This window comes from Dermochelys coriacea, chromosome 17, assembly GCF_009764565.3.
Source record: "Dermochelys coriacea isolate rDerCor1 chromosome 17, rDerCor1.pri.v4, whole genome shotgun sequence".
Classification (NCBI taxonomy): Eukaryota; Metazoa; Chordata; order Testudines; family Dermochelyidae; genus Dermochelys; species Dermochelys coriacea.
Genome location: NC_050084.1, coordinates 3,390,832 through 3,417,727, shown reverse-complemented (window position 1 = coordinate 3,417,727; position 26,896 = coordinate 3,390,832). Strand labels below are relative to the sequence as shown.

The window sequence follows — 26,896 nt, the reverse complement described above, 5'->3', positions numbered from 1 at the left end:
CAAGAGAAGGCTGATTTGTCAGGTGGTGTTACAGATTGATTACTTTCTGTTGTCCAAGAACAGCTCTTTTAAACAGCATAAGGATGAGTGACATTACCCATTGTACCACAAAAACTGAGACTGAAATTACCGTTTTTTCAAATGTCAGTCAAATTCAGTTTTGATGCTGAAATGGTAACACTCAGTAAGATAAGGAAAGCTTTGTGTCAAGACAGGAAGGCTGTAATTGTAGCATGTACTGCACTATTACTTTTCTCTGCACACACGCGCGCGCGCACACACACACACACACGCGAGTGTGTGTGTCTCTGTCTCCCAGGCTGTGTCTCCCTCCATTCATGCTGCCTTGTAGAGTGTGAGGCTACATTAACAAGTTTCAGAGTAGCAGCCGTGTTAGTCTGTATTCGCAAAAAGAAAAGGAGTACTTGTGGCACCTTAGAGACTAACAAATTTATTAGAGCATAAGCTTTCGTGAGCTACAGCTCACTTCATCCGATGCATTAACAACAATGTGTTAACCCTATCAGTTATCCAACCTGTGTGATTTACTTATGCAACTCTTGTTAGCATTAATAAAGTTCTGTGTAACTTTATACGTATTGATGGCACACTAGACGGAGGTTTCAGGACAAATTTTTGGTGGCCTCAGTGTGGCTACTAACTCTTGTTGGTGGCCACTCTTAACACCTCTTAAGCTTTTTCCTAAAATACTTAAGTAGCTTTAGAAAAATCAAATAAAAATGCACATAGACATGTCCAAATCATTGTAATTTATTTATTGCTAGCTAGTAACTATTCCTCCCCCCCTCCCACGCTCTCTTGCTGGTAATAGCTCACCTTAAGTGATCACTCTCTCTTGTTACAGTGTGTATGGTAACACCCATTGTTTCATGTTCTCTATGTATATAAATCTCTCCACTGTATTTTCCACTGAATGCATCCGATGAAGTGAGCTGTAGCTAACAAAAGCTTATGCTCTAATAAATTTGTTAGTCTCTAAGGTGCCACAAGTACTCCTTTTCTTTTTGCGAATACGGACTAACACGGTTGCTACTCTGAAATATGTTGTGAAAAGTGATATTTACAAACAAACATACAAGCATCACATTTTACAGCAGACTTATTCAGCCCTGGCAAGCCTGGAGATAAATTAAGCCCTGGATGGAAGGTCAGGGGAGGCAGTGGGGGGCTGGACCCTGAAGCCCTGCATCCTGGGCCCAGGGATGGAGTGTTGGTTGCTGGGGCCTGCCACTGCGCAACCAGAGCTTGGGGCTGGAGCTAAGGTCCTGTGGCCAGAGCCTGCTGCCCCGCCACCCCAGGGCTAAAGCCCAAAGCCTGAGCCCCACCACCCTTGGAAGGTGGGGAATTCACCGACTGCCTGCTCCTCCAGCATTGTGTCCCAGGTGTCTCCAGAGGGTGGCAGGGCCAACCCCTACTGACAGCCCCAGTAACCAACACCAAGGTGGTGTATCCAGGAGCAACAGGGAGGGGAGGGGCTGCTACTTTGGTCCATCCCCCTGTTCCTTTCCCCCCCACCCCCCAACACAGCTGAGGAGGCTGGGCCACAAGAAAAGTCCCTGGTGGCCACATTTGAGAAACACTGCACTAGACCTCTTAAGCTTATTGGTGCAGAATTCTTTATTGTACTGCAATAACCAGATTTTATAGTCTCTGCTTTGCAACACACATTGTGAAATCATTTTCTTGCACAAATAACTAGCACAGGAACATGCCTTCATACTTTTAAAACTTAGACAGTAATGTCAACAGTCAATCTTATGTGACATCTATCAGGAACTTTGGGCAGCTTGAATTTAAACTTAAATTAATTTTCTGATTATTCCTACCTAGCTATGTTCCCCTATAGTTTCCTTGTGGCTTTGGCCACAGCTCTCCTAGTCCCTTTCTCGCAGTATCACCATTTCCCTGTCCTTTTTGTCCTCCTCCTCTACTACTCCCAACAGCTTCAGCTTCTCTTATTTCCCTGTCTCCGTCTATCTTCCCCAGCCCCCTTTTGGCAGTTCAGATCCATAGCTCTACATAGTTGCTGTCTCCTTCTCTCTGGTGACATCTGCATCTATACTACACTTTTCCCTGGCACTGATTCTCCCCCCTCTCACTTCATACCTGTTCCCATCTCCCTCTATACTCAGTCCATCAAAAAAAAGGGGGGAGGACAACCCCCAAAAATGCAGTACTATCCATACAATCTCATCTCCCACTACCTCATCTACATCACAAAATTAGGTCCACACAAATCAACTTGTCAATCTATTTATGTATTTGTCTACACTGACACTTGTTTCTGGTCAACATAAATGTCTGTTATGGTGATTGAGTAAAACCACCTCCCCAAACAGTGTAGAGCCATGGTAGAGTTAATTTGATCAAGGCAATGTGAGCATAGACACTGCGTGACCTGTGTTGACCTACCAGTCTTCCAGCCACTCTCCCATAGTGCCTCAGTCCCTGCAACAGTGACCACTTTGCTCATAATTTTAAACTCCGCTGCACAGGAGTAACATAGACTGGAACACTTCCAAACCCTGTTCTCCCCCACCCAAAAAAACCCCCATGTGTTTTTGAAATATTTTTCCTGATTGTGCGCCATGGCAAGCATACCTAGCAACTCACCTTTGTTTGTCTACCGTACCATGGCTCCACATACACCCAGGCATTAGACACGTGTCTGCGTGGAGCAGCAAGAAGAATTTAATCTCCTGGGTCTGTGGTGGGGAAAAAAGAGACACTGCAAGCACAGCTGTAGAAACATGGACATGTAGGAATGGATATCACGGGGGATGTAGGCTAAGGGGTGCATCAGGGATTAGCAGCTGTCAAGGCTCCCTCCCCACTCTGAGCTCTAGGATACAGATGTGAGGACCTGCATGAAAGACCCCCTAAGCTTATTTCTACCAGCTTAGGTTAAAAACTTCCCCAAGGCACAAATCCTTCCTTGCCCTTGGATGGGTACTGCTACCACCACCAAGTGAGTTAGACAAAGATTCAGGAAAAGGACCGCTTGGAGTTCCTGTTTCCCCAAAATATTCCCCCAAGCTCCTTCACCCCCTTTCCTGAGGAGGCTTGAGAATAATCTACCAACCATCTAGGTTACCAAGATGAGCACAGACCAGACCCTTGGGTTTTTAGGACACTAAAAACCAATCAGAGTCTTAAAAAACAGAACTTTATTATAAAGGGGGGAAAAAAAGGAAAGAAACACCTCTGTAAAATCAGGATGGAAGGTCATTTTACAGAGTAATAAGATTTAAAACATAGAGGATTCCCCTCTAGGCAAAACTTCAAAGTTACAAAAAACAAGGATAAACCTCCCTCTTAGCACAGAGAAAATTCACAAGCTAAAACAGAAGATAATCTAATAATTTCCTTTCTCTTACTTACAATTTGTAATCTTAGGTGGTTGGTTCAGATATGGCTTTAAGAGATGTATTTTCCCTACCTTGGTTCCTCGCTGACCCAGAGAGAATACACAGGAAAAAACCCAAAAAAATTCCCCCACAGATTTGAAAGTATCTTCTCCCCTTATTGGTCCTTTTCATCAGGTGCCAACCAGGTTATTTGAGCTTCTTAACCCTTTACAGGCAAAGGAGGGATTTTATGCTACCTTTAGCTGTATGTTTGACAAGAGCAGTGTCACATGAAAGCGAATGAATAGCCAGGGATACCGTAAGGTGAGGGAGGGCAACAAGAAATCTGTTGCTGCCCCCAAAGACCTGCCACACTTGCAATGAACTTCATGCCATACTAGATGGTGGCCCCACCGGCACTCTGCAGAGCTCTGTGGACCCCTTGGAGGAGCCTGAGTGAAGACTTCTGCCATGGAGAGGGAGGAGGAGAAAAAGGGAGGAGATGTGACACGACGGGGGACACCAACTATGTTGCGAGCCAGGAGGACCTCTTTGGAATTCCACAGGAGTCTAGCCAGTCCCACCAGGAAACGTAGATGAGCCTGCTGATGAAGGGGAAAAGAGGTAAATGTGAATTTTCCTTACAATGTTTGTTTGCTTTTGCTTCCCTCCTCCCCCAACCCTTGTGATCATTTAAAGATGGTGCCCAGCCCAGCTCTAGTATACAAGACCATGGGATCAACTTTTCATTGTTTTACTATTATATTATGAGAAATAAGGTTCGGAAATAGATTCAAAACAAATTCCTGAACAGTACCAACACTCAGATTACACAATCCACATTGATTCAGTCTCCTGTGCCCAGGTACAGATAGAACAAACAGTAGTGGAGTCCCCATCTGCTTTTCATTCCCTTGTTGGAATAGTCAGGAGGGCTATGAGGAGCACCTTGGCCATGTGAATAGGGATGTTCCTCTTATCTTCCTAACAGATCTCGACAAAACTTGAATGGAGATATTCTGCCATCCTCTCCTGAAGGTTTCTACGGATGGCAGCCTTATTTCTTCTTCTGCGATAGGACACTTTCCCATGCTGTTTTGTTGCAAGTTTGCCTGGTTCATTGCAGCAAACAGGGTAGTGATATACTGGTTAGGGCAGCTTTGGGATGCTGGTAGCAGCTTGGTTCTCTGTGCCTTTGTGACCCTCAGGAATGAGCTATCGGCTAAAATCACTACTAACTGTGAAAAATAATGCCAGTATTCACTGCCATTGCTCTCTACTCGTACCCATGGAATAGGGTCCAAAAATGTATGGATTCATGCACAGAAAATCACCCCCATCCTCTATGCCAGGCCGTACTCACCGTGGCTGGCGCTGGAGAGCAGTGCTGTGGTGAAGTGCTCGAAAGCTGAACTGTCAATCACCATTAAAGTATTTCTGGGAATAAGAGAAGGGAGTTTTGGAACTCCCATCTTTCCCTTTCCGTTGGAACTGTAAATTTAATGGTGCATCTGTCTTTTTTTTATCAGCAGCTTCTGGTGTGGTGGCCTTGAAAGGTGCCTCCTTTACACATGCAGAATGCCTGACCTTGGTGAGGAGAAGGAAGAGGACTAGGGAGGATGTGTTCGGCAAGAACCTGCAAGCCAGAGGTTCACTGGACTGAACAAAGGTCTTGGAGGGCCACTATGACCAAGAGGATGAGAAGGACAGAGAGGATAGGCAAAAGGCCCAGGCGTGCCAGGAGGACAAGTAGTGGAAAATGCACTGTGATGTAATGGGTCTTCACAGACATTAAACCCAAGAGGTGCAGACCCTGGCTCACTTACTGGTCCAGAAATCCTAGACTCATCAGCCTTTGCACTGTTTGGAGAACTTGGTGCTTCTGCTCCCTACACCCTCAAGATACCATGTGGCATCATGGACCACTTGCTTACCCCTACCAGTGTACTCAAGAGGAACAACAAGGAAAATGACAGCTTCATATACAGAGACCTGTGAAAACCACAGATCGGTGCATGTGAAGCCATAACTGACTACATTGAACTACCTTTTTGTTTACACAAATGGACATAAATATCGACTTCCTTTTCAACCAGAATTTTAAAAGTTTCACCCCATTAAGTTATATTAAAAGTTTGTATAATGTATGTATATGTTTGTACTCTGATTTTATGCACCTAATTTTTGCACTCAAATTATGTTTATTGATTCACAACAAGAGTTATGGGATGCATAATGGCAGTCAAGAAAGCCACGTACTTATAAATGCACGACAGAATTCATAACATCGGTAAAACATGCAGCCATATTTATAAATGTACAGTAGGCACAACTCAATTCATAGTAACAAGCAAAGCCCAGGCCCAAAAGTATTTGAAGGAGGCACAACACAATATATATTAGCAGGCAAACCCCCTCCTCCCCCCTCTCCCCCCCAAAATATGTTGTTTAAATTACATGAGACAGATGCCAGAGAACAATACAGTGGCTGACTGTGAAGCATCCCTCAAATACATAGTTCCACACTGGGCTCTTCTAATAGCGCGGGTGTCTGACGGTTCAAATTCAGGAGAGAGACTTTCCACCTCACCCCTCCACCCTGGTGGCAGTTTTTCTCCCTTTTCCTCAAGTACATTATGCAGCACACAACATGTAAATATAACCATTAGGGTGTTTTTCTTGCTGTGATCTAATTTAGTGAGTAAACAATGCCAGCGACCCTTCAGTGTACCAGAAGCACATTCCATAGACATTCTGCATCTGCTGAGCTGATACTTTGAATCTTTCCTTGGTGCCGTCCAGATGGCCAGTGTACATCTTGATGAGTAGGTGGAAGGCTGGGTCTCAGAGAATCGCTGTTGGCATTTCCACATCTCCAGTGTTAATCCACTGCTCAGGAAAGGCTGACCCTGTATGCAACTTCTTGAACAGTCCTTTGTTCTTAAAGATGCAGGTGTCTTGCACCTACCCTGACCAACCTACATTGATATCAGTGAATCAACCCCTGTGATCCACTAGCACTTACTTTTCCATGGTAATACATCCTTTTTTGTTGATGTACTCAGAAGCAAGTTGGCCGGTGCCAAAATAGGGAGATCTGTTCCATCTATCTCCCCACAACAGTTCAGGAACCCCATAGTTGCAAATCCATTCACTATTCCTTGCCTTCCACTTATCTAGCCTGCATAGCTGGAGGCAATTAATGACCTTACACACTTGCATGACTGTGGCCCGCACTGTAGATTTTCCAACACCAGAATGATTTCCCCCTGATTAGTAGCTGTCTGGCTTTGCAAGCTTCCAGGTCGTGGTTGCCCCTTGTTTCTCCACTGTCAATATAGGCCTTATTTTGCTATCTCTGCATTGGAGAGCTGGGGCAAAATCAGCATACAAATACAGGACTGTGACTCTCTGCATCTGAAAGTTCTGCAGCCACTCTTCGTCGTCCCAAACATGCATTACAATGTCTTCCACCCGTAAATACTTGTTTCTCAGCACCAGAATTAGTGCTCCGCCATCTGCAGCTGCTCCATCAATGCCACCAGCAACCTGGGATTTTTTTCACTAAATCAATCAATCAAACTCTTCTTGTCAATATCCTCGTATTCCCCATTGTGATCCCATTGTTTCAGTACTTCCTGCAGGTCTACAAATATAGGAGAATCATTTGTTGTGTTAGCAATGTTCTTGTTAATAGTGCTGAGCTCTGTGGGCCCCATGCTTCCGGCAAAGATGGCAGAGGCTGAAAAGCATGATGTGGAATTTTTGAAAAATGGCATGAAAATTATGGAATGTGGAAGATAGTACAGGGTGAAAAAAATTGCATGCTGGGTATTTGACCCCATCTCCCAAAAATCCCTGGGCGAATCCTTGCTATCCCACAAAACTGTGAAAATATCCTGAAAGGGATTGTGCCAGATGGCAGTGCATGGTACACTGGGATAACCCTAGCCATGGTGCACGATGCTTTATATCCATAAAAGCAGTCCTGGTGAGTACGTACATCCATCACTGATGCAATCAGCCAAATATGCACATGCACATGCACAGGTGAAGTACAAACTTCAGTGGCTGTATTATGATGTAAATTGTGTGGGCCAAAGCTTGTGGAGTAGACATTGTCTCCATTCTCCACCTCTTGGATCACTGTGACCTGGATTACTCCTGACTCTATTTCTGCAACTTTTTTTTCCCTTTTGTCTTCTCTAGCCTCTTCTCTCACTCCTATTTTTGACAGTAATAAAATATAGCTTTTCAGCTTGAGAACTTGAAAATTGGCATGTTTCTAGTTCACAATGAGGAAGTTGCTGGAAAAAACAAATGACTGAGCATTTTCACATGTACAATGTGAAGTTTAAGTTGTTGATGTTGCCATGGAGTCTGAACACCATTGGGGAGTTAGAGAGGATAGTCATGCCTCTCTTCTCTATGCCCCCTCCCCCTTTCTGCCACTTTCAACTTGAGACTCGCAGATTCTGTTCTCGCATCTTTGCATGCCATTGCTCAACCAACAGAGACAAGATGTGCTGCCTGTAAGTTTTCACACATGATTTTGTTTTTTTGCTTATTTCCCTTTTTGTTTTCCTGTTACCTTAAAGGAATGTGGTCAAATTAAATATATATTTTTAATTTACTAAAAATGGAAATTTAAAAATTATAACTTTTTCCCATTTATGCTGTTTGTTACACCATGATTTCACTTAACTGAAATACTGAATGGAGACTATTAACTTCCCTTTGATAAGTCAGTTTGTGGTCAGGTTTAATTTGCATTTTGGCAGACCATTGCCTCGTGCATCTCTAGCACAATACAATGTTTGAGTTGCCAAAACTATCATGTAATGTCTACCTACCTTCTTTTTAAATATTTGGGGTTTTAAAAAAAATAATTTTGTTTTATGGAAGTTTGTTTTCAAAAACCCAGATCTGGCCCAGAAAGCATCCCTTGGATTCCTAAGTCTCATTTAGACACCCACAAATCAGTAAATACAGGAAAGCATTCAAGGATTTTTATACCTCAGCTGTACCCTCACACATGTGTGGATTAAAGTAGTGCTTAAAAGCATGATCACTTTCTCAGTTTTTTCCTGCTATGTTAAATACTCTCATATAACACTCAATGTGTAATATTGTGCAAGACTAAAGATACACACTGCATGAAACACACTTGTCAAACAGGATGGAACAACATAGTACAGATACACTATTGGGCAACAGAGTGGTACTAAGGGGAAAAAAGCTGGCATGTGTATGTGTTTTGTATTTAAATAATAAGTAAGATTGTAGAGACTATAAGAATATTGAGGTTAGTTGTTCATGGCAGCTTAGGTTGCTAAGCAGATGGGCTGCTGAATTTTTCTCAGCTGGAATTTTTTCAAGGTGATGCCTTAGTTATCACTTTCATCCAAGAACGGAGTGCAGAGGTCACAAGTGCATACATCACCGTGTCCAGGTCTGCCCCCCAAGATGGGGGCGGGCTCTTCTAACTAGTTGCAGATAAAGTGGGTAGTTTTTTGTTGCCATAGCTATTTGGATATCTAGTAGCAATAAGAATTTCCAAGACTGCTGACTGATTTAAATGATCTTCAGACAGGTTCTCAGTAATGGAGGATATTTGTTTTTGTTTGTTTTTAAAAAAGGCTAGTTCTTCAAAGCTTCTTCCTACAAACTTTGCCTCAGTCTTGGATGGGTTCTGTGTAAACTAGATACCTTTTAGTTTGTGCCCGCAGCACCTACACAGGGCATTAAGAGTACAACCCTTCGGAGCACTCTGCAATTCACATCCCTGGGTAGTCCATACTGGAGTGGAGTGTAGACATAAACGGAGACTGCTAACGAGGCTGCCATTTTTGATGATGGCTTTTATGCGTGCCTGCCTACCTAAGAACTAAGGCTGCCAAGCTGCCATTCAATAGTAATAACTTCTTGTAGGGTCCAATAGAACTGGTGACATAGTGAATACTGAGCCATCTGGCCTCAGGGTTCACTTAATAAGGACGTACGGAACCATTCATATCCATTTAAAAAAAAAATTCCCAAAGAAAAGAGGTGAATTTAGCTCATTACACCTTATCATAAGGTAATTGATAAAGCTTGGCTATATAAGAACTCCTTTAGTATCTTTTTAAGTGACCTATTTAAAGAGTAAAATCTTTCTAATTAAATTGGTGACTGTTAAAATGATGTACCCTGACAATATAATTCTCAAATCCTTTTGTAGCTAATGCTGACCCCTCTGTTTTTGAGCCCATTTAAGAACAGCTAACAGGATTCAAATAGAGCAACCTATTGAATAAATGTATTGTGTGCGTGAGGAAGCTTTTACTGGTAATGGTTGTTTTGCTTAGGTGACTATGCTTATAATTTGTTGGAAGTACATCTGGTACTTCATTGCTTATCAGTGTTCTTTTTTTCCCTTTAGGCGGTTTCCTAGAAACATGATTGCTTGCTGGTGTTGATCTCACAGTTTGTGAAGACTCCTTCTCTGATAATGTCAAGTTCGGGCTATCCTCCTAACCAAGGAGCATTCAGCACAGAACAGAGTCGTTATCCTACTCACTCTGTCCAGTACACCTTCCCTAATGCGCGACATCAGCAGGTAAGGAGCAGATACCATGCAGATTACAACCTGAACCTGTCATTCGGGTATTTTGCTCATGCCAAATGTGTATTTTTACCTACTTAATCCTAGGTCAAAGATGTTTTGAAAAACAATGAAATTTCAGAGTATTGAACCTAATTAAAACTGATGAGGGGAATTTACATACTTATGCTTTGTCTTCCTTTGATGGAATTTGGCCTGTGCACCATGGTTAATACCTCTAATTAAACAAAATGTGGGATATGGTTTGAAATGTTTCTGGTCATATTTAGATGCCTTATGTAAAAGGTGTCGCTTCCAGCATTATATTGCTCCCTAACTCCCTAACGAGGTATTGATTCACAGCGGTTTGAGTTTATCTTTGCTTCCTGCAGCACTGTGGTTTGTGAAATCTGGTGAGATCCCAGCCCAAGGTGGTAAGACTGTTATGATGATGTTGTAGTAGTCTACCAAAATATTAAAACCATGCAGGCATCCTAAGTGAAATGTTCAGATTGTCAGTTATATGCTACTTCCTATTTTCAATTCTGTAAATCCCCTCAAGAAAAATGTTGTATGTTTCAGTGTTTAGATGGTGTGAAAAGAGAGTGGAGTAGCAATATATATTTGGCAAATAGAGAACCTTCTCTCTCAAATAGGGCAGTCTTTTTTGATTCTCACTTCCTCTGGTTTTTATTTTTAATGTTGAAAACTCAAATGTAAATATGTGTAAACCAGAGTGGAGTGACAGAGGACAGATTATGACCACTGAGCAAAGCTGCTGCCAATTTTGGTTTGCTAAATAGTTGGTCAAAAAATTTTTTGCTGAAAACCTTAGATTTTATAAACTGCACACTTCTTCTGTTTGTTGGCTTGGCTCTCTTAGGATAAAATCAAGAAGATTTAAATGTCTTTTGAATATAGTACCAAATATTGTGAAATTAATACAACTTTTCTATTTTTGTGGCTGGTTTTGTCCTAATTGGAACACACAATCCCTGAGGAGCTAATTGAAAATTATGTTCTTTTTTTGGTCTTACTTTCAATCTAGTAATGCTTAATTACTAGGCTAGGTATAGCCAACGTAGAAGAGAGGCTGGATTTCTGTGGAATGGAAACACTAATTTTCCAACAGTGTGCAAAGATGATTTGTATAATCTTTGACAAATCTAATAACGTTTTCTGAGTTAAAAAGTGACATGTCAAATGCTGTGACAGAATGGTTCCTACAAGTGCCATAGGTGGTCAGTCTCAGGAAGGGAGGGAGTCTCTCTACTGTGGGGCCCAGGAGCTCTCCATGAGAACTTACCATTGCCTAGCTCCTCCTCTTCCTTCCCTTTAAGAACATTGGACTAGATCCCTGGGTAGGTCAGAGCAATACTTAGTACACCTGGATGTGTGTGTGGGGAGTAATGGTGAGTTTACAATACTACGTTCCCACTGATTTCCCCCACCCCATCCCCAATCATTGAGGGGTAGCAGGAGCCAAACTGGCCCTTCAGACAAGTTATTCAACTTGGGGCAGCTCTAGCTTGTGTCCATGAATAGCGGTCTACAAAGTGCTGTTCTGCTTGCTAGGATTACCAAGATGAATTGCACTCTGGTCTTGCCCTCACTCATCCCCAACCTGCCCTATAATGTGCCCATGCTTGGTCAGCTAGGAAGGACTGGTGTAGGGCTGGCTATATCAGGGTTCCCTTACACTAGGGAAATCCTTAACTGCTGCCTTATTGTAGCTTTGGGTCCATGTTGCACCACTGGAGTAATGCAAAGGGGACTCAAGGGATTGAAGATCTGGCCATCTATGTGCTCTTTGGTCACTGGTGCTGAGTAGGATAAATCTCCTGGCTAACGAGCTGGTTGAGTTGTTGAGGGTTATTTTGCATGTTAAGAGTTAGTGTTCATTGCGTTTTAAAAAAAATGGAAATCTATAAAAAGACCCATGTTAGAATAAATGTTGTTGTTTTAGATTAGTGTCTCCTAGACCTCCCTTTGATTGTAAACTCCATGGGTTGCTTCTGTATCCTACTGAATCTAATATCACATTTCAAAATATCTTGAGCTGCATTTGAAACCTTAAACTTCAGCTCTTATGAAAGGATCTTCAAAAACGGAGAAGTTGTGTGGTAACTGGACAGTTTAAAGCCACTTGTATGTTGAGTTCCGATACTTCAGTGGATAGTATTCTGTACTCATGATATAGTATTGGGGATATAAAACTTTTTCTTTCTAATCATGTCTAAAACAATGGTTTTAAAAGTTTACTGGTCCTGAGAATGTGTACTGCCTCTTTGCAACTGTTCCCATGTGATTATAGCGGCTAATCTCCCATGAACAACTGGAGTTAGATATTAATGTCATACCATTTGCAAGTTGTGATTCCAAGCTTTCATATGGCACAGAGCTTTCCTTTCTCATAATCTCGGAGTTTAAATCTATGTCAAGCTTTGGCTAACAAAGCTCTTCTGGCACTTGTCCAGGACTGAGCGTATTGAGTTCTGCAGCTCAGTCCTGGTCTAATTTAGTCACTATACGTTTCTGCTAGTGTATAGATGCAATCATTTTTCCCTAGACAGGTCTGAATATATTCACTAGGAATGAATGTGAATTTCACTCTTATTTCCTTTATATTCTCCCCATTCCCAGACTTGCTCTCTTTTTTGGCTCCAAATTACTTTGCAGTTCCTGTGATGACTGTGGTAGTGGATTTTATGACTCTCTTTCTCTAATCTATTTTTTTGGAGATCCAAAAAATGTCTGTACAAGAAAATTCCCATTTTAAGACTTAGATGTTGGCTTGAAGTAAAGCTGTGATAATCCGGTCTTGATTTGCAAGAATTCTTCAGAAACCCTGATTCCTTCATTCCTGGCTCAGTGTCTTAGCTTTTGAACTTTCATTCTTGCTTAAATATCAGGACTGTGTTTTTCGTTTAGGAGTTTGCAGTTCCTGATTATCGTTCTTCTCATCTGGAAGTCAGTCAGGCAACTCAGCTCTTGCAGCAGCAGCAGCAGCAGCAGCAGCAGCAGCAGCAGCAACTTCGTCGACGGCCTTCCTTACTTTCTGAATTTCACCCAGGCTCTGACAGGTAAGGACATTCTGTTTCTCTTTTAGATACAAGAGAAATCTGTTACGAGTTGAGCCAGACTTTATAAAAGGTGTATATTCATAATTAAAAAGTATGCTTCCACAGTTCTTGCTTAAAGACTTAGCTTTATTAAGCCCAGGGTTCTCCATTAACTAACCGTATTGGTCTGTTTACGGTATTTGACAATATTTTAGATGTGCGTTGTTTAAAACCCATTGCACAACTCCCCAGCCCACTTGGCTTAAATAAGATGTTTGTTTCCTAGATAGGAAGTGACACCTGTGCTTCACTTCCCCCCTCCCCCCCAACAACTTTTTTAGCAAGCAATGAGAACCCTCGTGCATATCACAAACTAGTTCTTTAGAAATATTTTGGCCATAAGTGTGTAACGTTTGTTTCTTTGAGATACAGTGACAAGTGAAGTTATACAGCAAAATTAAAGAATCATCACAGTGTGAATATTATCCATCATGTTTCCTAGATTTCACTGGGATAAAATTCATACACTTGAATATTCAGCAGAGGGTATTTGTCTGTCTAGGTAAGTAAGAAGCAGCAGAGCTAGTTGGGTTGTTTCATTTGTCATAACAGTATAAAATACTTAAATGTGGTGCAAAAATACAAGTAATTGGTGGTGATTTTTGGCAACAAAGGAATAAAACAATTTACATCACTTGACAGTTCAGAGTCAAATGTTCTTGGGACTGTTTTGCAAGTTTGTTTATTAAAACAGTCCTGCTTGTATGGTAAATAGATATGACTGCTGTTTTGGCTCCAGCAGATTAATATTGCAGTGCTATAGTTGGCTGTTACTATCATGAAAGCTGCTGTCTTTCTTTTTTTAAAATAAAAATGGTTTGCTTTATATCAACTAAATATGCTTTTCATTGATGTGACTTAAGGCAGTAAATGCCAGCTAAATACTGATTAATGTTTATTAAATAATTGTATTTAACCGGATTTACAACTAAGAGGAATGCAGTGTGCTTTGAATACCAGATTTGAAAATAATCATAAAGATTAATTCAGCCACAGATCTCAATGAAATTTTAATAATCTGAATACATTTTAGATACTGGGAATGCCCAACTGTGTAGGGGAAAGTGAAGTGTTGTGATTGTTTTGCTCACTCATTGGTATAATCACATTCCGTTACACAGAGGTATGCATATGATACTCCTTGCAGTGAGGTGAAATTGTACTCCTGCCTTGCACTTGCTCTACTTCAAATGCAGTGTTGTTGCTCATGGCTCACTTTGATCACAGATCAGGATTGGTCTGTGCTGATCATTACTCTGGTGATATTTAGTGTGTAAAATAAATGAATAACTCCTCGACTCTGGATGCTAAATTGAAATATTCCCAGAAATAATTCCCAAATACTGGGTCTGAGGTTAATTAGTTGTCTTCATCTTGCAATTTATGAAGAAGACAGCTGGATTTGGTTTAGTGCCATCTAAGTACCAGAGTGCTTTGATAACCTACAGCAGGTAAAAGGACACAAAACTGTTCTCAAATTGTGAAAAGCTCATTCACCAGTTTTGGCAAAATACAGGAAGCTACTGTCATCTCTTCTAATGAAATCTTCTAAGACGGTGGTGAAGCATATGAGATATCTTATTGACATCCTGTGTAATTCACTGCAAAGAAGCTAGTGATGCTGCTATTTTGCTTTGGAAAAAAATGAACAGGAAGAGTCGCCAAATCACTTCCCAGCCCCTAACATAGATGGTAGAGCACTACTGACAAGTACTTGAACTTGAGTGTGGTGTAGACCAAGTTCCAAATAACTTCAATTTCTAATTAAGATACTTTTTATATGAATTTAAAATTTCTTCAGAAGAAAAAGAATTTAACTACTGTGCTTTTGCATAATTCTGTGAAATGCAATACTAAACTTAATGATGTGAAGGCTTTTTGGTGCTTTCTTGATCCAAACCTGTTTTCTGATATACTTGTAGCAATGGCATAAGTTTCACGGCCTGCTGTGAAGTGATGGGCTTTTAAATAGTACCTTTGTGGGCTTAAATGAACTTTTAGTCAAAATCCATTTTAAAAATAAAAGCCAATTTTCTGCAATATACCACTTAAAAACATTTGCCCTTCTCACTATTTAGAAAGAGTTTTGTGACACTCTTCCCTATAGTCTTGGAAATGGAATACAACCATTAAATAATGCACTATATAGAGTTTTTTGATAGATGTATATTTTTAATTTAATTGTTTTTACAATCTCTTTTGTGCCTTAGGCCTCAAGAAAGGAGAACTGGCTATGAGCAGCAATTTCACCCAGGTCCGTCACAGACTGATCATGATTCACTGGAATCTAAGCGACCACGTCTTGAACAAGTTTCAGATTCCCATTTTCAGCGTGTTAGTGCTGCTGCTGTCCTGCCTTTAGTACATCCTCTACAGGAGGGATTACGATCTGCAGATGTTAAGAAGGTAAAGACATTTTTTGTTGCAATATTGAAGGTGTGCCTTAATATGTTAGAAAATTGATTAGATGACTATTTTAAAGATTGTTGTGGCTGAAAATAGTATTAACTTACAAATTGTATCAAGTTATACCATTTCTGTGATGAGCATTTGAATATTGACGGTTCACTATTTAGAAACCTGTTTTGTTCACAAGTATAGTTGCAAGTTATAGTAGTGTGCTCCACTAGCTATGTGTCGGAATAGTAAAAAACCATCCCAGTAAGTTGCATAATATGCTTGAAGGTTAATTGTTTCTTGTATAGAATATTGGAACACTTAACTTATAGCTGCTACTTGAGCTTAATTTAAAAAAACATCGCTTCAGCAATATTATGTAGGTTTCTGTTGAAAAAGTATTAGTGCAGTGATCTCTGCTCCAGTCCTAAACTGCCAGCAGATGGTGACAGACAAAACAGCTGAAATGCCTTTCCCTCTGCAAATCTCCAAGACACTTCCTTGCATTTGGAAATAATAGGCCTAGAATGCAGCCTATTTATTTAATTGAAAAGTGTTGCCCTTCTGTGACTTTCCATGAAAGACTTAGAGAGGCAGAGTTGCCCAGTGAGTGCTGGATTGGGGCTCAGTACCCCTATGCTTTATTCTTGACTTTGCCACTATTCTGCAATTCACTAAACCTCTCTTTGCCTCTGTCTCCCCTCACACCATATGACATGTCTGCTTTGATTATAAGCTCGTTAGGTGGATGGTATCTAATGTGTTTGTGTACATGGAGCCCCACTCTGGATTGGGTCTCTAGACTCTACCATAAAGCAAATAATAAATAATGTAAACATATTACTTTAACAACCTTAAGTTTTTGTTCCATCTTTCACAATGGAAATAGGTCTTTGCATTGATCCAGAATAACACAGTTCATGATAGGTAACGCAAAGGACTACCTTTCCCTGTATGAGTAAGAGTTCCTTTTTTGCAGAAAATATTGGGAGTAACCTGACTACAGTATTTTATCTCCTTCATCTGACACTTTAACCATGTTAAGGAGAAGATGGTATTCTCTGCTAGCTAGAGCAAGGGATTGTAAATCAGGTGACTGGAGTTCTGTTTCTGACTGTGCCATTGACTTGCTCAAGGTTACGCAGCAAGTCACTTAGCCTCTTTTGTATCTAAATTTTTCCCATCTATAAAATGATGCAACCTACCTACCTAGTGTTAAGGTTTAATGAATGAGAGATGCTTTAATCCCTAGCTGAAAGGTTCTATAAAGTATAATTGGTGAAGTATTTCTCTAGATTGAGCATGACGTATAAAAAATGGCCAAGATTTAAAAATGTGTGTGCCTAAAGTTAAGCCTGGTCTACACACTCAGATTTGACTAACTAAATCTGTTTCTAAGTCAGTCTAGTTAAATTTATGTGGTACCCCTCTGTGGATGCTCTTAAATTAGATAAAGATTGGATACATCTGTGGTAGAAACGCAAGTTAAGCTGATGCAATTTGTGTGTGTAGAGACTGACCCCATATTTCCTAAATTCATACTTAAACTCTTAAAGTGGACTGAGTTTGAACATTGGCTTAAATGGAATATGCTAGGTGCTCAGCCTTTTAGAAAATGAGGCAATTTATTTTTATTGGGTGCCTAAGTATGGATTCAAAAGCTAATAGTTGGTACCCATTTTACACAAATTTTGGATAGTGTATTTTTATACTGCCTTTAATTATTTACTGTGGCTTTTCATATTCTAAATACAGCACTTTTCTGTGAGCTAAAGTAAAATCATATTAACATGATACAGCATCTTAATATCTTGCTCTGTTGCATTGCAAAGATAAGCTCAAAGGGGCATTGCAGGAGCCAGTCAGATGTGTACAATGTTGTTTTTTCATTTAGTTATGAATCATTTTTATCCAGTGGTGTACTGAAATGCACTGTCTCAATCTTATACGCAATTTAAGGTACCTTCAGGAAATATGGAACTAAAACACTTAATTTGTTTCAGTGAGACTTGTTTGGATAAGGCATACATTTTCCAAGTTAGTCATCGGTGCATTCAAGATTTCATCATGTTTGTCTTTAAACATGTCTTCAGAGATCTACTTTTTAATGTGAATGCCTGTGAAGAGTTGAAGATGGTCCTAATGGGGCCATACACTTGTAAATGTAAATAGAAACTAAATTATTTAAGATGGATTTTAAAAGGGTGACATCATGATCTTTTTGTTAATTCCAGGGCTGCATGAAGTAAAAATGACAATAAAAACTGAGTACTTTTAGAAACTTAAATTAAACTTCAGAATTATCACTGCTAAAGTGATTCTAGGCAGTAACGTAGATGGCTGAAAGCTCTGGTCAAATTTATCTTAATTTATATTTGGACAACTTTATGTATTAAGATTTGAGATTACATCTGGAGATTGTAACATAACTAATTTATCTGTCTTTAAGTATTATGTAAGAAAACAACATGATCAAATTGTTCCTTGTTTATTTAAGGAACCAGCTTTTGGAGGCAAGCATGAAGGGCCATCTTCTCCAATCTCTGGTCAGCCCTGTGGAGAGGATCAGAATGCATCACCTTCAAAACTGTCAAAGGAAGAGTTGATACAGAGCATGGATCGTGTAGATCGAGAAATTGCAAAAGTGGAACAGCAGATCCTTAAACTGAAGAAAAAACAAGTAAGTCAGCTACAAAGAAAACCATAACCAATGCTATTTTTATTTTCAGTTGGCAGAGCACAATATTAAAGTGTTTGCAAAAAATAAATAAACCAAACTGCTTAATTACAGTTTGAGTCAAAGTTCTTGTTCTTAAGCAATGTGTACTAAGTAAACTTCTAAATGGGTTGGATGTAATAACTTAGTTCAGAGGTTCCCAAGCTTTTCTTATTGTGTACCCCCTTTCCGGATCTACCAGTTGCCAACATACCCACTTCCAGATTAACCAGGTGCCTACATATCCCTACCCTTCTCATCACTGATACTTTGTGTTTTCCTCTTACCACTATCTGTCTTTAGCCATCTGTCCCTATTTCACTGTTATGTGTAGATATAGTGTGACATATACAACCGAAAAAAAACCCTCACTAAGTTCTGAGCTCAGTTAGACTGGAGAGTTGCTGAGCAACTGAACCCGCTCTGTATGGTGATTGGAGGTGAGGGCTGTGTACATCAGCATCTCTGTGTTCTCATTGTTACATCTTGAAGTAAATTAACTACCATATTTTATATAACAAATTGCCATAGAGTTTTAAAGCTTCATCTGAGTAGCCTATTATGAAAAGGCAATAAATAAAATAATAAATAAAATCCACCATTATGTAATTTCTCCGTGTACCCCCTAGAGATATCTCGCATACCACAGTTTGGAAACCCTTGATCTACTTCATAAATGCTGACTTTTTTTTTTTTTTTTAAAAACAAGATTCTTGGAAAAACTATCTAGAGATGTTAAGAGTAAAACTACTTAGAAAAACATTGGTAAAATTAAATGTTAAGATCTTGAATTCATTAATCTTAAGAGTGATTTTTTTTTAAAATCTTTTTTTAGTAAAGCAATATATTTTAACGCAGGACTGACTTTTGTAACTATTCTGCTGTAAATTTGCTTAGATGAATAGCTATATAGTAAAAGAGCAACAACTTCAAATTAAATGCTGCATTATGGTCTAGGAGTATTTAATCAGTCTTATGAGTTCTTATTCCAGCTTGTTATACCTTATATTAGAACAGCAAAAGAGAACTTGACTGGTTCTCTTACAATATTTACTGACACATTAGCACTTGTGATCTGCCTCTGTTACTTCCTTGGGTACAAAATCAGTGACTGACCATGCGGATTTTTTGGGGGGAAAATATATATATAATATATATATATTTTAAATCAGGACCATTAATTGAATCCCTGATTTAAAACTAAAAAAAAAAAAATTGTACTCTAAGTTCTTAGATACTTTAAATGAACTGTAAAATTAGGACTCGATCCTGTTCTGAGTACGTGGCATTTTATAAAATCTTAAAAGCTGATTTCTTACACAACACGATAACACAGCAAATCATGTATAAGGGGGTAGACGTAGCCATTACATTGGAGGTGTATATTGTTCTTGTACGTTTCTGGCTTGCAGGAGGGAAGGATATTTACAGTACAAAGATTAAACTGATATTCATATATAAAGGAATGTTTTGGTGAGAGAGGCAAATCACAAGAGGTTAATTGCTGTGAAAAACAAATATTGCATATATTTGGTTGTTTGATGTTACTATAACCTTTTAAACTTCTGTGTGTGTTTGTGTGTGTTCAGAAACTTATTTCTGCCATGAAGTATGGTTTTGGATTGTCAGAATAATGATGACAGGAGTTACTTCAAATAAGGCATTCAAAAGAATATCAGCAACCAGGATTTTAAATGTATTATTTTAATATACTGTCAGACTTTTTGGGGGAGTATTGCCTCAGTATGAAAGCTTGAGACAATTGATATTCCTTGGCTTTAATATTTTGGTTGAAAGTTAAATATTTTTATTGGTAAACCAGAACACAGCACTGTGCATTTAATTGAATCAGACCTGTTTCAGTTTGACAGATGTGGGTGCACCTCAAAAAGATTTAGTTTACAAATATTAGTGCAAAAATACTGTCTTGTTGCCACTTCTATTGGCACTAAACCCTGTTCATTCATACCTTGCAAATTAAATGATGAAATGACAGGCACAGCAAACTGTTGATCAGATGCATATTTTATCTCTGGTGACTAATTACTGGTTAGGGTAACATGGTGCGGATGGCTGATTTTCTTTCTCTCGTCTCTTAGCAACAACTTGAAGAAGAAGCTGCTAAACCTCCAGAGCCGGAGAGGCCTGTCTCCCCTCCTCCAGTGGAACAGAAACACCGCAGTATTGTCCAAATTATTTATGATGAAAATCGGGTAAGCTTGCTTCTTAGATTTGGTTGGCTGAGTATGATTATATGTAATCTTGCACATTGTGCTATATTCCTCATTGTGCGCTATTTCAGTCTTTTAAATATGCTGCAGTCGTTTCATATTTTAACCATTTTGATTATTTTTCAGTCAGAACTTAGTAACTTCTTTTTTAATGACAAGTGCTCGCATGAGATTTTCATTCCAAATCTTGGAATGTTTTGAGCCTTGAAGGTGACAAACAAAAGTGATGAAAATGAGTCTGAGAGACCCTGATCTCTGGATTGGTGCTTTGATAACATTTTAGTGCCTCATGGAGTTTGATCTCCTGCATTGTTTTTAATCACATAAATACTGGCACGCCTGACTGAGTGGTAAATTCTCATTTACATTTTGTAGATGAGTAATATGGGGTGTAACATGGGGTTCCATGCCTTTTTTAAAAAATCTGAGTTCTGACACGTAAGGATTTGGATGAATGTAAAGATGAAATATTTAGGCAAACTTTTAGAGCTGCTTATGCTGCATTAGTGGCTAATAAAAAGCAGAAGTTCAGTGACCCCAAAACTGCAGCTACTCTGATCTACCAGATCCCTGGTCTGTTAGTCTGTTGAACAGCTCTCAAAGTCCATTTCTTGTTTTTTCTAGGAATTACTGGGTTAGGGGACAATAAGTATAGGGGGTAACTAAGGCCATGTCTATACTACAAAAGTACTCCGATTTTACAGAAGTTGATTTTTGGGAACAGATTTTATAAAGTCGAGTGCAATGCGTCGACACTAAGCACATTAATTCGGCGGTGTGCGTCTACAGTACCGTGGCAAGCATCGACATTCCGAGCGGTGCACTGTGGATAGCTATCCCGCAGTCCCTGCTGCCCATTGGAATTCTGGGATGAGCTCCCAATGCCTGACGGGGCCAAAAATTTGTCGCGGGGGTTATGGGTAAATGACATCAGTCAACCTTCCTTCTCTCCATGAGAGCAACAGCAGACAATTATTTCGCACCCTTCTCCCTGGATTGTCTGAGGAGACGCCATAGCACAGCAAGCATGGAGCCTGTTCAGCTCACCGCAGCAGTTCTGACCATTGTAAACACCTCGCGCATTATCGTGCAGTTTATGCAGAACCAGCACCTGAAAAACCAGGCAAGGAGGTGACAGAAGTGTGGTGATGAGGACATAAACACAGTTTTCTCTAAAACCACGGTCCCCAGCAATTTGGAGATCATGGTGTTTCTGGGTCAGGCTCATGCTGTGGAATGCCGATTCTGGGCTTGGGAAACAAGCACAGAGTGGTGGGAACTGCATAGTGTTGCAGGTTTGGGATGATTCTCAGTGGCTCTGAAACTTTCACATGCATAAGGGCACTTGCATGGAACTTTGACTTGCTTTCCCCTGCCCTGAAGCTCAAGAATACCAAGATGAGAGCAGCCCTCACAGCTCACAAGCAAGTGGCAATAGCCCTGTGGAAGCTTGCAACGCCAGACAGTTACCGATCAGTCGGTAATCAATTTGGAGTGGGAAAATCTACTGTGGGGGTTGCTGTGATGCAAGTAGCCAACGCAATCGTTGAGCTGCTGCTATCAAAGGTAGTGACTCTGGGAAATGTGCAGGTCATACTAGATGGCTTTGCTGCAATGGGATTCCCTAACTGTGGTGGGGCTATAGACGGACGCATATCCCTATCTTGGGACCGGACCACCAGGGCAGACAGTACATAAACTGAAAGGGGTACTTTTCAATGGTGCTGCAAGCACTGGTGGATCACAAGGGACTTTTCACCAACATGAACATGGGATGGCCGGGAAAGGTTCATGACACTCGCGTCTTCAGAAACTCTGGTCTGTTTAAACAGCTGCAGGAAGGGATTTACTTCCCAGACCAGAAAATAACTGTTGGGGATGTTGAAATGCCTATAGTTATCCTTGGGGACCCAGCCTACCCCTTAATGCCCTGGCTCATGAAGCCGTATACAGGCACCCTGGACAGTAGTAAGGAGCTGTTCAATGATAGGCTGAGCGAGTGCAGAATGGTGGTAGTGTGTGCATTTGGACGTTTAAAGGGTCGCAGGCGCAGTTTACTGAGTCGCTCAGACCTCAGCGAAACCAGTATTCCCATTGTTATTGCTGCTTGGCTGTATGCTCCACAATCTCTGTGAGAGTAAGGGGGAGACATTTATGGTGGGGTGGGAGGTTGATGCAAATTGCCTGGCTGCTGAATATGCGCAGCCAGACACCAGGGCGGTTAGAAGAGCACAGCAGGAAGCGTTGCGCATCAGAGAAGCTTTGAAAACCAGTTTCATGACTAGCCAGGGTACTGTGTGATACTTCTGTTTGTTTCTCCATGATGAAAACACGCCCCCTTGGTTGCCTCTAAATTCCTTGTAAGCCACCCACCCTACCCCCTTTGATCACAGCTTGCTTGCAAAGAAAATAAAGTCACTATCGTTTAAAAAACATGTATTCTTTATTAATTGATTATTAAAATAGGGAGATAACTCGTAAGGTAGCCCGGGTGGGGTGTGGGAGGAGGGTAGGAAAAGGCCACTTTAAAACTTGTTGAATACCAGCCTTCTGTTGCTTGGGCTGTCCACTGGGGTTGAGTGGTTGGGTGCCCGGAGGGCCCCCCCCCGCGTTCTTGGATGTCTGGGTGAGGAGGCTATGGAACTTGGGGAGGAGGGAGGGCTGTTAAATGGGCTGCAGCGGCCGACTGTGATCTTGCTGCCGTTCATGAACCTCTACCAGACGCCGGAGCATATCTGTTTGATCCCGCAGTAGCCTCAGCATTGCCTCATGCCTCCTCCTGATCTTCCTGCTGCCACGTCTCCTCATGTTCATCGGCCAGTTTCTGTACTCTGCTGTTGTGTCCCTCCACACATTCTGCTGAGCTCTGTCAGTGCCGGACGACTGCATGACCTCAGAGAACGTTTCATCGCGCGTGCATTTTTTTCACTGCCTTATTTGAGATGTCCTTTGGGACAGAGGAGGGAGGCTTGAAACATTTGCAGCTGCAGGAGGGGAAAAAAAGGGAGTGAAGTATTTTAAAAGATACATTTTACAGAACAATGGCAATACTCTTTCATGGTGAATAACACTATTCACATTACATAGCACGTGATTTTGGTACAAGGTTGCATTTTGCATCTTGTATTGTGTCTGCGGCTTTGGTGTTAGAGATCACACACACAGTGCCAGGCAACAGAATTCGGCTTGCCAGATGGCCATGGTAAGCCATAGTCTTTCGGCTTCTGCAACCTTCATAACAGCAGTGCCCTCCTCTCCCATACAAAGCAAAGCACGTTGAGTTGACCATTTAGTGCTGTGGTTTTCTTGTTAATGTGCAGCAGTGGAAACCAAACTAACCCCCTCCTCCCATCCCATTCTCTGGGATGATCACTTTACCCCTCCCCCACCGCATGGCTGGTATCAGGGAAGATCCCTGCTAGTTAAACGCAAACAGCTCAGCGCCAATCTCTTCTCTTCCCCCCCTTCCCTCCACACCGCATGGCTAACTGCGGGGAGGATTTCTTTTCAGCCACAGGCAAACAGCCCAGTAGGAATGGCCACCTCTGAATGTCCCCTTAATTAAATTTCCCTATTTCAACCAGGTTAGCATGAACTATATCACTCTCTTGAGGATAACACAGAGAGATAAAGAATGGATGTTGTTTGAATGCCAGCAAACACCGGGACCATACGCTGCCAGGCTTTGTCATGCAATGATACCAGATTATTGCTACTAGCATGGCGTGGTAAAGTGTCCTACCATGGAGGATGGACTAAGGCTGCTCTCCCCAGAAAAAAGAAAAGGAGTACTTGTGGCACCTTAGAGACTAACAAATTTATTAGAGCATAAGCTTTCGTGAGCTACAGCTCACTTCATCGGATGCATTTGGTGGAAAAAACAGAGGAGAGATTTATATACACACACACAGAGAACATGAAACAATGGGTTTATCATACACACTGTAAGGAGAGTGATCACTTAAGATAAGCCATCACCAGCAGCAGGGGGGGGAAAGAAGGAAAACCTTTCATGGTGACAAGCAAGGTAGGCTAATTCCAGCAGTTAACAAGAATATCAGAGGAACAGTGGGGGGTGGGGTGGGAGGGAGAAATACCATGGGGAAATAGTTTTACTTTGTGTAATGACTCATCCATTCCCAGTCTCTATTCAAGCCTAAGTTAATTGTATCCAGTTTGCAAATTAATTCCAATTCAGCAGTCTCTCCTTGGAGTCTGTTTTTGAAGCTTTTTTGTTGAAGTATAGCCACTCTTAGGTCTGTGATCGAGTGACCAGAGAGATTGAAGTGTTCTCCAACTGGTTTTTGAATGTTATAATTCTTGACGTCTGATTTGTGTCCATTCATTCTTTTACGTAGAGACTGTCCAGTTTGGCCAATGTACATGGCAGAGGGGCATTGCTGGCACATGATGGCATATATCACATTGGTAGATGCGCAGGTGAACGAGCCTCTGATAGTGTGGCTGATGTGATTAGGCCCTATGATGGTATCCCCTGAATAGATATGTGGACAGAGTTGGCAACGGGCTTTGTTGCAAGGATAAGTTCCTGGGATAGTGGTTCTGTTGTGTGGTGTGTGGTTGCTGGTGAATCTGAAGCAAATACTCACCAGCAACCACACAACAGAACCACTATCCCAGGAACCTATCCTTGCAACAAAGCCCGTTGCCAACTCTGTCCACATATCTATTCAGGGGATACCATCATAGGGCCTAATCACATCAGCCACACTATCAGAGGCTCGTTCACCTGCGCATCTACCAATGTGATATATGCCATCATGTGCCAGCAATGCCCCTCTGCCGTGTACATTGGCCAAACTGGACAGTCCCTACGTAAAAGAATGAATGGACACAAATCAGACGTCAAGAATTATAACATTCAAAAACCAGTTGGAGAACACTTCAATCTCTCTGGTCACTCGATTACAGACCTAAGAGTGGCTATCCTTCAACAAAAAAGCTTCAAAAACAGACTCCAACGAGAGACTGCTGAATTGGAATTAATTTGCAAACTGGATACAATTAACTTAGGCTTGAATAGAGACTGGGAATGGATGAGTCATTACACAAAGTAAAACTATTTCCCCATGGTATTTCTCCCCCACCCCCCACTGTTCCTCTGATATTCTTTTCAGAGTAGCTGCCGTGTTAGTCTGTATTCGCAAAAAGAAAAGGAGTACTTGTGGCACCTTAGAGATTAACAAATTTATTAGAGCATAAGCTTTCGTGAGCTACAGCTCACTTCATCGGATGCTTTTGGTGGAAAAAAAAACCTGATATTCTTGTTAACTGCTGGAATTAGCCTACCTTGCTTGTCACCATGAAAGGTTTTCCTCCTTCCCCCCCTGCTGCTGGTGATGGCTTATCTTAAGTGATCACTCTCCTTACAGCGTGTATGATAAACCCATTGTTTCGTTTTCTCTGTGTGTGTGTGTGTATATAAATCTCTCCTCTGTTTTTTCCACCAAATGCATCCGATGAAGTGAGCTGTAGCTCACGAAAGCTTATGCTCTAATAAATTTGTTAGTCTCTAAGGTGCCACAAGTACTCCTTTTCTTTTTGCGAATACAGACTAACACGGCTGCTACTCTGAAATCTCCCCAGAAACCTTCTGCAAGGGCTTTTAGAGTACTTCCAGGAGAGCTTCATGGAGATGTCTCTGGAGGATTTCCACTCCATCCCCAGACATGTTAACAGACTTTTCCAGTAGCTGTACTGGCCACAAATGCATCCAGAGTCCTCAGGGCTACTTAATCTTTAAAAAAAACACTGGCTTTTATAACATGTATTTATATTTTAAAAAGGTACACTCACCAGAGGTCCCTTCTCCAGCTTCATTGGGCTGGGAAGTTATTTCAGTCAGGGTGATTAAAAAGATCCTGGCTGTAAGGGAGAACGGTGTGTTGTGTGCTCTCCTCAAGCTCGTCCTCCTCGTTCTCCATCTTCCCCATCCACAAAATCCTCAGGCATGGCGGAGAGTACCCCATCATCGGAGTCCACGGACAGGGGTGGGGTAGTGGTGGCGGCCCCCCCAGAATTGCATGCAGCTCAGTGTAGAAGCGGCATGTCTGGGGCTCTGTCCTGGAGCGTCCGTTTGATTCTTTGGTTTTCTGGTACAGTTGTCTGAGCTCCTATGTTGCGTCCCTGCTGTAGCCTCTGTCCCTCATGGCCTCGGAGATTTTTTGAAATGTTTTAGCATTTCGTCTTTTGGAACATGGTTCTGATAGCACGGATTCCTCTCTCCATACAGTGATCAGATCCAGTACTTCCGGTTCTGTCCATGCTGGAGCTCTTTTTCAATTCTGGGACTGCATGGTCACCTGTGCTGATGAGCTTGCCTGACCAAACAGGAAATGAGTCAAAAGTTCCTGGGGCTTTTCTTGTACACCTGGCCAGTGCATCCAAGTTCAGAGTGCTGTCCAGAGCGGTCACAAGGGTGCATTGTGGGATAGCTCCTGGAGGCCAATACCTTTGAA

At 41.3% G+C, this 26,896-nt stretch overlaps 1 protein-coding gene across 14 annotated transcripts in view; it reads left to right on the top strand.

Annotated features, from left to right (window-relative positions):
* Positions 1-26,896, top strand: part of NCOR1 (nuclear receptor corepressor 1) — a 114,232-nt gene that overhangs the window by 11,124 nt on the left and 76,212 nt on the right. For 8 of the 14 annotated variants that reach the window (XM_043499493.1, XM_043499491.1, XM_043499495.1 and 5 more), the window contains exons 2-7: positions 9,790-9,966; positions 12,883-13,034; positions 13,516-13,575; positions 15,284-15,479; positions 17,968-18,150; positions 20,286-20,399. In XM_043499493.1, coding sequence (XP_043355428.1) covers positions 9,859-9,966; positions 12,883-13,034; positions 13,516-13,575; positions 15,284-15,479; positions 17,968-18,150; positions 20,286-20,399 — 813 coding nt within the window. In that variant the 5' untranslated portion in view covers positions 9,790-9,858. The remainder of the gene's footprint in view (positions 1-9,789; positions 9,967-12,882; positions 13,035-13,515; positions 13,576-15,283; positions 15,480-17,967; positions 18,151-20,285; positions 20,400-26,896) is intronic. The other 6 variants (XM_043499501.1, XM_043499499.1, XM_043499500.1 and 3 more) reach the window with 1 other exon arrangement.